General features: G+C 40.9%; 1 protein-coding gene and 1 long non-coding RNA gene across 2 annotated transcripts in view; one reads left to right on the forward strand and one right to left on the reverse strand.

Annotated features, from left to right (window-relative positions):
- Positions 1-8,195, forward strand: part of LOC117951473 — a 33,421-nt gene extending 25,226 nt beyond the window's left edge. The window contains exon 5 of the long non-coding RNA XR_004658191.1: positions 8,186-8,195. This is a non-coding gene — a long non-coding RNA (uncharacterized LOC117951473). The remainder of the gene's footprint in view (positions 1-8,185) is intronic.
- The window catches only part of LOC117951446 (short transient receptor potential channel 7-like), a 49,947-nt gene extending 39,303 nt beyond the window's left edge, over positions 1-10,644 (reverse strand). Inside the window, exons 1-2 of the mRNA XM_034883134.1 lie at positions 10,001-10,644; positions 3,173-3,935 (exon numbers count right to left, since the gene is read on the reverse strand). Coding sequence (XP_034739025.1) covers positions 3,173-3,935; positions 10,001-10,479 — 1,242 coding nt within the window. The 5' untranslated portion in view covers positions 10,480-10,644. The remainder of the gene's footprint in view (positions 1-3,172; positions 3,936-10,000) is intronic.
- Between the last annotated feature and the right edge of the window lie 387 nt (positions 10,645-11,031).

The following is an 11,031-nucleotide window of genomic DNA, read 5'->3' on the forward strand; positions in this document are numbered from 1 at the left end:
ACACTTTTCTCATGTTTTTGTCCCTTGTTTCAACACGTGTGAAGCTTTTTTTCAATGTTTGTCACTTTTTTTGATGTTTTCAACACTATGTAACACTAAGTTATTAACTTCAGTTTTAAAGTTATTTTGGGAATTTATGGTCATTAACCTCAGAAATTACAAATTATTTAGACTAAAATTAAAGGAAAGTATGTTGATGGATAATCACAGACTGGAATATGTCAACTTTTACTCAATACTATTTCGAAAACCACTTACATTTATTTTTCAAAATGCTATAAAATGGAAAAAGACCCCCCAAAATGAATGAAAGTAGAGATTTGTACTTGCCAAAGAGCATTGATAAGGGAAAACGGGTCAATCTGACCCAAGGACAACATGAGGGTTACGTTTTCCACTTTCTCTGTGGCCGTGTGTCGAAATTTAAACTAAATTAAACTGAAATTCATATGACACAAGAACAGAGTAAAATGTAATTAACAAAATGAAACGACACCCTCCACCACCTTACCCTCTCTGTGTGTGTGTGTGTGTGTGTATGTGCATGTGTGTGTGTTTGTGTCCTGATGTGCATTCAGCACATAAGCAGCCAACATGCACCAAGAGCAGCACTCTCAGATTGTGTTTGCCAGTGCGTGAAAAAGTGGTGTATGCTTGCACCTGACACTGTATTCATTTTTAGCATGTTAACATGGTTAATATTAAGCATGTAACCTTTACTATATGTTAGGACGTTAGTCTTAATCTCAAAATAGAGTGGAGGGCGGGGTTAAAGATGAATTGAAATGCAGGACAAGTGGTGATAGATATAAATTTGCCGATCTTAACATTCATATGGTTTATCATCTCAAAGACAATGAATGCTGTACCAAATTTAACAGCAAACTGTGTTGAACCAACAGAAAGATGGACTGAGGCAAGTACTATTCCTAGAGGCTCACGTTGTGCAAGTTAATTCCAAAATGTATTACATCATAGATTACTAGTTACTACTAGTTACTTACTAGAGAGTAATTAGTTGTATTACAGTATTAGTGTCTCGGAACTGTAATGCTATACATTACTTTTGAATTGCTTTTGAGTTACTTTCACCAAAATAACAGTGGAGGTTTGACTTGGAATTTTACCACTGGATCATTAAAGTCTCCTCTTTATCCACTTTAATACATCATAGATTATTCATATTTTTTGTATATTTAAACTAAATTATAATTAAACGTACAACAGGCAAATAGGAGAATGAAAATACTCAATTCTTATTACAGTTGTAGTGAAGTGTGGCATTGTTGTAAAATGTTTCCTTAATGTTCTTGATTAAGAAATTTATGTTGTTTAGTTTCAGATATAACTTTATGTTTTTTAAAGGTGCTCTATGCGATGTTGGGTGAATTCTTGTTGACGTTCAAAGTATTTAAAAAAACAAACAAGACTAGCTTGTCCCTCCCTTCTCTTTATCATCTCCCCCTCCCTTCTGTGCTTCCTACCCCCAAATCCTTGTTTTTGGTTATTGGCTGGAACATTGCTTGTGTATGCTTCGTGGTGCAGGTGGGCACAGTTTCTTTTTGTTGCCGTTTGTAGACCCTGCGATGTCTAAAGAGACTGTGTTTCTGACTGTGAAGTGTGTTCCTGGGCCGGCAGCTCGCAGATAGTGAGAAGATATTTGCTGTGAGCAGCATATTTGCTGTGAGCAGCATGAATACTCCAAAACATAGTATCCATCTCACAAATGTATGTGCAGTCACCTCAACCATCGAATACAGCAACACGGAATAACAACGAGAGTGCACTTTTTTTCCTGTGACGAAATGTTTGAAGGTGTTGGTGAATTCTTAAAAAAACACCACACCACTAAATGTTGTGTTAAAATGCGTTGTAACTTGCGTTACTGAGATTGTAAAAAGTATAATATTACCAAAAATTAATAAATAATGCTGTATATTACTGGGTCACAGCAACAACAAAAAAACACTACTGTAATTGCATTATTTTTGTAACGCGTTCCTCCCAACACTGTGTGTCACGTGTATCACAACATGAGCACACAAAGCAAAGAGAAAGCCTGGACCAAGTACTGATATGATTCTTCTATCTGGAGGCACGACCCACAGTAATAGGAGTTGCCGTGAGAAAATTACAATCTATAAACACAGAAGACCATACGTCGCTTTGTGTTGTTGACTGTGTATCACGCATTGATATGCTTGTGAAAATCTCCAATGTCTTAAAGTTGTGTAATGTTTCATTCAATTTGTTGTTAGAACATCAAACCCATAAACAACAGGAAGCAAACATTGATATCATAAGTGAAAATGTGATTTATGCCCTAGCATTTATTGACCACGTTTGGTTTCCCCATATGAAACAGGACCATCTCAGGCTATTGACACTTAAATATGTGACATTTGAATGTAATAAGAGGATGATGTGAAGAGGGGCAGGGAGACAAATAAAGAGAGACGACAGAGGGGTAATAACGAGATGTTAGTGAGACGGATGAGCTCCAACACAACTCTGCTCCCTAAGGTGAGCCATTCTCGTTAATTTGCCTGGAGATGAGGAAAAGAATGACTATCAGAAAGGCTGACTGGCAAATACAAAGGTGGGCAGAAAGATTGAGGAATGGATGAATAATGACAAAAATAAACTGAGAGCTGATGGGGAAAATGCAGCAACATATGGGCAGACAAAGGAAGACAAATAATCAGAGACAAATATGGTGCAAAAGGTGAGAGCTTGTAGAATACGATGTAAGTTGTAAGAACTTGCAGAACAAAACATTGGAACTTGTATGTTGCAATTTGCAAATATTTGCAATATTTTGCACTGAATTTGAAGTCAAACAAAGAAAAAAACACAAAAAACAACATTATGAAGTAACACTGAATTTGCACTGAATTGGTAATTATATTTTACAAAAATACGCCTATTAAGGTTTTAATTACATTATTTCAATACAGTCAGCCGTGAAGTATAGTGGGCCAGTCTAAGGTGTGAAATGAGTCCCACTCCGGCCCTGTTCTCTATGCCCCTCTGCCAAATCTTGCGTCAACACTTTGTCCATCCATATGAAATAGTATTTATGTTAATGTTTGGGAATTAAAAAAGCGAGTGGACAGAAAAGGTAAAATACATCAAAAAAAAAAAATCAAAGATCTTGAAAATAACACCTTACCTTAAACTCTGTCTCGATGTTGGCCAGTCTTGCCAGTTCATTGCTGAGCTCGAGGGCGGTCAGCACAGGGTCTTCACTGCTGAGTGACAGGTAAGCTGCACTGGCCAGGCCCTTGTATGCATTCATCCTGGAGCGTGAGTGACTGAACGAGTCTTGCTTCTGTTTCTCAATACATTCTGTACATTTACAGAAGTAGTCATGTGGCCTTTCAATGCGGGCCCCCTTTGTCAAAAGGATGTGGACAATCTCATACTCCAGGCAGTGAGCCGCCAAGATGATGGGCGTGACGTCATGTGAAAAACGCGTTCCGTCCTCGTCATAAGCGTAAAAGTCGTCATCTCGCATCTCCTGCTCAAGAGGACTCAAAGCGAGTCGGAGTCCTCCGCCAAAAGCAGGGTGGGCAAGAATGGCTTCAACGATTCTAACATAACCCTTGGAAATAGCCAAAAGCAAGCCATCCCCAATCCTAGCCAAACCGTCCTTCTTTAGAAGCAGCTCGGTCACTTCTAGGTGCTCATTTCCCACTGCCAGCTGCAAAGCATTCTGGCCCATGTAGTCCACACAATTATAGTTAAGCGTTTTGGACTCTTCCAGCATTTTGCGGACTACAGGAATATTTCCATATTCTGCAGCATCCAGAAAACGCTCCTCCTCTGCAGTGAGGGCTGAGCCACGTTCATTGAACATGTAGGCCGGGCCCCGCACTGCCTGGCGTCGCCCCTTTTCTCTCAGTGTGGTGTGCCGGCGATGCATGGCTTCTACCCTGAAGACAGTAAAGAGGAAAGCAAACAGTGAGGAGAATCCAAGGAATGATCCAAGGAGACAAAGAACAAATTAGAGGAGCAATTGATGCAGTGATGGAGGGTGAGGGAAAGAAATGTGGAGAGCAAGAGAGCAAATGAGGAAGGCAAGAGGAATAGACAGAATCATTAGTTACATCAAACAGTAATCCAAGGGTCAAAGCTCACTGTGAGGCAATCTAAGGTCAACACCATCAAAGGTCTGATTAGAAAGAGCGAGAGATGAAGGTGTCCTGTTAGTTGGAGGTTAAACGCTGGCATGACAAACTCACACTATTGGTGTTTTTCCATTGGAATGACTCGCCTCAACTCTAATCGCCTTTTTCCTCTTCATTTATTCAGAGAAGGTTCACTGTGAGGCAGCCTCTCTTTTGCAGGAACACCCTGATCACATTCACACAGTTATCTGGAAGCTGCCCAGGACAACCACAGCTGGCCACTGAGCAGCTCCACTGGAGCGTTTGCTCAAGGGCACCTCAGTGGTAGTAATGAGGGAGGAACAACTGCTGCTCTTTCACCTTCCCCACACACAGTTTTTTTTATCCTGTCGGTCTGGGGACTAAAGCGATGACCTCCCAGTCACAAGCTTGCCTCTCTAACCTTTAGTCCACCATTATGAAAAAAAATCCCTGCCAACAGGTACATTTTTTTGTATCGCCTCCAAGCGAGCTGAGGTGATACCAAAAGTTGACGTGAAAACTTGAAGGGAACTGATTGGTCGGAGAGAATTGTCACTAATCACTGAGTCATCCTTCCTAGCAACAGACGGGGACGCTGAACAAACCCGCCGTTTTTTAAATAGTTTAGCAATGTCCTTTGGCTGTGGCAACAGCAACATGCTGGGAGTCAAAAACAACACACCTTCAACGTTCTGTGCGTCACGTTAGGTCACGACAGTTTCCTGCGGCGTTGCTTTGACGACCAGCCCCACTCTTTGCACGCATAAGGCGGTACTAAATCTGCAATGGAAAAAGGAGGATGGGGCCTGGTACTAGCAGTGGGTGAGCTCCATATGAGTCTGTGTTCATCCAAAGTGACTCTTCGGCCGGTAGTGAATCTGTCATTATCTATCAACACATGCATGCACGCAAAAATTGATTGTTTTTCTTCCTGCATGGAACCCCATTTCCAGTCACATTTCAGCAGGGCAGAGTGTAAAAATCCTCATCAATAGGGACTCGTCAAACATAATTGTTGTACCTTGCACAGAACTACTGGTTTTCACTTAAAACCCATTTCAGTGGGACTATTGTACTCCTCCCTTTGTATGTTAGAGACACAAAGATCTGCCACTCTGACCCACATACAGAAGTGAAGAAATGCCTTGATGTATCCCAAAGCTGTAAAAATCAAAGGGGGGAAAGACAGTGACGGTGACTGACAGTGTGGAAGGGGGGGAGATATTGGATATGGGTTAGCTTTCAAATGAAAAGTGGCAATGGGAAATTACAAGTGGTGTTGATGGGAAAGGATTACCCCGAACAGTTTGGGTTTCCAGTGTGAAATAACTAATTTAGACTTTTGATAATTGAACCAATTATCGTTGAGTAAACTTAAAGTAATACAAACTAATGTACTTGCTAATTTGAATATTTTTAAAAGACTAATTGGCCTTTGTTGTCTATACAAAATACTTTCAAAGTTTTCAATAGCCTTCTGCACATTTGGGTTATCTAAATTGATACTTACAAATGAGAAGTGATCCAGTTTCACAATAACAATTGTCTGTAATTTGTAATTCCCCACTGTGTGTGTGTGTGTGTGTAGAAATGGGAAGATAAGGAAAAGGTGAAAATGGAAACCTTTCATCAATGCAAATCACTGTGGGAGAGTGTGAGTGTGTGTACGAGAGAGAGAGAGAGGGAGAGAGTGAGAGAGAGAGAGAAAGAGTGAGAGAGAGAGAGAGAGAGAGAGAGAGAGAGAGAGAGAGAGAGAGAGAGTTGGTCAATGTGCGTAGAAGGCCATTGTGTAAATGAATTCTAATCCATTATGTTGTATGGTCAGGTGTACCTAATATCTCCCCTAACCCCCAACTCCAAACAAACACACTCATACAAATATATGTAAGCATTTGGAAGATCCCTAGTACACAAGGGGACAGTCTGCCTGCCGGCCTGTTTAGATAACCTTATAGTCAAGTAATGAATGACCATGTTCCATCATTCTCCATTTTCCTATCCATCCATCTCTGACTGTTTGCGATTGTGATCTGCAATATAATTTACCTGCATCATTTCTGTACAGAATTATAATCACAAATACAGAAGGAGGCCGACCTAATGGAGATGGATAGAACGTGTGTGTGTGTGTGTGTGTGTTTTTCTGACATAAGCTACCTGACAGGGCGTGTATGATGAAGGGCACAATAAAGAAACACGAGGAGGGGGACAGTTGTATGTTGTAATAATATCCCAAGGGTCTACCTGGGCATGGAAACGGAGGGTGGGATGTGAGGGGAAAGAGAGGTGAGGCGGAGCATTAGAGCTGTCAATATACCTTTATACTATTCAAATTTCATATGTTCAAATAATATTTGAATATTCAATGCTCAAATGCTGCCTGTCATGAATACTACTACTACTACACTACTCAGGCTTATTCATAGCTAATGCCACTATAAGCATGTAGTAGTTGTTGTTACATGTTCTGTCCACTAGAGGGACTTCCAACGTTAGCCTGGCTTTGAGGGGGACCTATGTCATGGCGCATTGTATTTCTGGCACCAACTTTGTTTACATTCATTTTACACCACAAACACACAGCGACACAAATCAACAGAGAACTCTTTAATGGAACATTATCTAACAGGTGTAACAATGCTCTGCTGTAAAGGTGAGCGGTGCTCGGTTACCACAATTACATCGTGATAAAAAGCACAGTTGAAACGATATGTCATAAACTAAGTAACAATAGTGTTAGCCACGATGCTATCGGCCACTGCCACTACTTGTTTCTTGCAGATTGTCACGTTACTGAGAATACAGCTATTAGAAGGTAATATATGAAGTTGAAGCTAACTCTGTTGGCTGTAGGGTAGCAAACATAAACTCTAGGTGTCTCCATTGAGCTCCTAGCTAAGCTCCTATAACTTGTGATGCAGTTACACAAACGTGATAGCTGACTAATGATAACATAAACATTTTGGCTTGGTGGATGATGATGTTAAAGTAATTTTAAAACTATTTCCCATCCTTCTTATGGTTCCCAGTCGCGGCCAGTCTTTCCCACTTTACTAACGTTACTCTGTACGTAACGTTAACGTTGGTTCCGTGATCTAAAGACCCCAGAATGCCTTGTGTTTCTCACTTCCACTAAATTATTTTTCATCGGACATGACATGACAAAAGCATTTCGTTTCCACATGCAGGCAGGCCATAAACACATTTATTAAACAAAAGTATGTGTCTTGTTTGCCTAACATTTGTGATTGTTTTCATACATCATATAGTGTTTAAGACTAAAGCACTTGCCAAATTACCATTGCTGCATCCAAAGCAACATGTATTTCCTACATGGGTGTAGCAGAACATGATGTCATGATAGAGGAAGAAGAGCTCCCACAGCAATTAAATACCAACTTTAAAAAATAATTACCGATCAAAAATACTGACATTTTATACGATCTCATTCGACTAGCTGTCTCTCTGCCTTCCTGTTGAATTTAACTTCAATATTCAGCCATCTTTAGCGCCTGTTTTGGTTTACAAACACCTGAGAAAGAAAATCATGTTCCCATTTCATTTGATCGAGTGTTAATTGACTGGCTTGAGGTAACTTGCAATGCGATTATATGGCTACATTTTTTACACTGCAACAACTCATCTGTTACTGAGTGTGCACAGCTCTGATTTTGATGCTACATCCAAGGCAGAGGCTGCTGCAAATCACTCAGAATCCCTGTCCAAGAAAGCAGCTCCCTCCCTTATTAACAACAAAACTGTCAGAAAAGGGAGAAACTATCTCACACCACTGCTACAACTGATTCCAACTATATTTCAACACACATTACAGGAATACCCTTATCCAGTAAGACTGTAGTTTTTTCATAATGTATATAATTTTTGGTTTGTTATATATTATATTGGCAAGCATTATTAATGTAAAGTGAAACAAGTAACCCACCAATAAACAATAATCAGTTGGTTCTACTTTGAGTTACAGTATATGACTCCAATTTGAGTTACATTTTGTGTGTTTAGGTTCCTTTTAAGAGTTCTGATTTGTGAAACTTCAGAACTAGCTGCACAGTCACACTGATCATGCCCACATTTTAGCTGACAGTCAGAAAGTGTTCTGGTGATCTTTAAGGTTTACCTTGTTGGAAAAATCAATACATTCTGCTGATGGGAGGATGGTGTGAAAAGCACTGACAATGTGAAACATCTTCGGCATACAATAAAAATCTCAGAAAATATTTGTGACTAACTCTGTGGTCTTTTAAACTTAGTTTTCCTCTTTTCTAGAGCTAAACTCTAAGCTTGGGTCATCAAGTTCTTTATTTTCAGTTTAAGCAATCAAGGAGGTTAAGTAATTTACCGGTGTACTGGAGAAAATGAAAGATAGAACAGAAGATGAATCAGGCTTGAAATCAAATATTGAGGACAGCGAGTGAAAAACAAAGTTCTGACTCTGCAGGAATATTTACAGAATGTATTAATGAGTGAGCATTTTATCAGTGCACAGACGAGCAGAATATCTGAGAAAAGTTAGACAGCTCTCGTTCCCTCATGTTCTCGTTCTTTATCTAATATACACACATGGACACTCTTTGATGTAGTAAATTGCCAATTTGTAAGATCAAAGTTTAGTTGCCCAACATATTTCACTGGTAATGAGAAACAGACATGTATGTTCACTGTCTATGGCACCCTGTTTCACATACAGGCAGACACACAAAGGCGTCAAACACTCATCCCAGACAGGCATCTGTGAGAGCATACATGCTTCTTTTCCATGCAAAGCCTTTTAAGTTGAACTCTGATGTATCAAAGGGGCAGACCAGGGAAGGTCAAAGAGACAACTCTGAGGCCTGCATTTCTTAATATCTCATAACTAAGCTGGCAATTCTACATGACTATCCATTAAGTGTCATAATTTATGTCCCATTTGTGCCTGCAGATGTTTCTTGCATTAAAGCAATGGACTGTATTTTCCAATTGAGCACTTATCTCACAGTAAAGTATTTAAACATATAGGACAATTGAGGAAATTATATAGGACACACAGAGAGGTTTTCCAATCAGGGTTTTCTGAGTGTGTATGGGCGTGTTTTGTGTGCGAGATGAGTGTGACATTGTGGGGTTGTACTGTGCAAGACAATTTCTGTAGTTTGCTCAGTGACACATGGTTTTACCCCGCTGTCTCCATTACTCTTTCTCTCACACACACACACACACACAACACACACACACACACAAACACACACACACACACACAGGCCTGTAGTGGCAAATCCCCAAAGACATTCATTCAGACTCACACACCTATCGTCTTTAGAAACAGCAAAGTTTAAATATGAAATACTCATTCAACACATATGGAGTGCATTTAGTGCAAATGTTCCATTTAAGAAGGGGCATCAGTTTGCAATGCAAGCAATGCATGACTGCAAAATATCTGATGAGCTTCTTGTAATAGTGATCTGTTGTATATCACCGTCCAGTCCCATTGATGCAATCCATTGAGAAACTGTAAGGCACAGCTGAGAGACATTCATTGGTCCACAGCTGCATTGACAGGTGAATGAGTTTGCTGAGTGAAATTTCATGCTGCTTTACTCTACTCTCTCCAACACTGACCTCCACTTGTTGACATCCCAGGTGGATTAGTTGCTATTGATTAAATGATCTCAACCCAGAACAGCTAAGCCATTTCTAAAGTATTGGTTAGCAGCTTCTTTGCATAACTGCAAATTGCAGAGTTTATAAATAAGCTGCATGGGATCTAAGCTGGTGACTTTACGTATTATATACTTATGCCTCTGGGTGGATGAACAAAAGTTGTCGACAAATTTAACAGGATGACTCACGTTTGCCTGGTTTCGGAGTTGAACTCGGTGTCGATGTGCTCGACAGAGTGGTTCCCGTGGGGCTCCGGAGCCCGCTGGAGTCTCTGTCCGTGGTGCTGAAAGCGCTCAGCGTTAGCCGCGCCTCGTCCTCTCCATTTGAGAAAAGGGTCATCGCAGCGGTCGTACACCGCATCTATGCGCACATCCTGCCGCGAATGAAACGCAGAGCCGGTGTCCCCGGTGCTCCGGCAGAACTTTGGCGTTGTAAAGTGCGGGGAGTCCCCGGATTCCCCATCATCTGGGGACGGCTGAAGACACTCCGGTGTGGCGAGGTAATGCAGGTCTGTGTCCCCCAGCAGCGGAGAGGCGGAGGAGAAGAGATACAGGGGCCGCGGTGAGGAAGGAGATCCTCGTGGCAGACCGACAGACAGGGACGGCGAGGGAGACTCAGAGAGACGGGCTCTCTCGCCGTTGTCGGTTTCCTCGCCTTCGTCAGACATTGGGAGACTTCTTCAGCAGCATATACTTTAACTATGTCTGGCTATGTGGAAGACATTTAACGAGGTTTGTCAAAGTTTTAATCGCACAAGTTTCTTCTGAGCCGCGCAGCAGCGACGAGCCGAACCTCCACCTTTACACTAGAGCACGCGCACTAATTAGAGAGCACCAAGAGTGCGCGCGCAGGGAGCCAGCCTATTCCAAAATGGAAGTGCCATGAAGTGGCTACATCACAAAATAGCTTAATTTACACATTGTATTGGCCTACAAAAATACACGTTATCCTTACATTTGGGCTACTATCGAGGAAATAGTTGATATAGTTAAATATTTGAAAATGCCTATACAACACAGGTTTCACTGCGTTGTTCAAGCAAGCTAACAGACAGTACGTGCCAGGTAACTCAATTGTTTTTATTACTGTCCCCCAGTGGTGGAGTATAACTTATTTAATTTACTCAAGTGCTGTACTTAGGTAATTTTACTGTAGTTGCGTATTTCAATGTTACATAACTTTTTACTTATTCTCACCTACATCTCAGAGGGAAAATTTA

This window comes from Etheostoma cragini, chromosome 10 (genome assembly GCF_013103735.1).
Source record: "Etheostoma cragini isolate CJK2018 chromosome 10, CSU_Ecrag_1.0, whole genome shotgun sequence".
Taxonomy (NCBI): Eukaryota; Metazoa; Chordata; class Actinopteri; order Perciformes; family Percidae; genus Etheostoma; species Etheostoma cragini.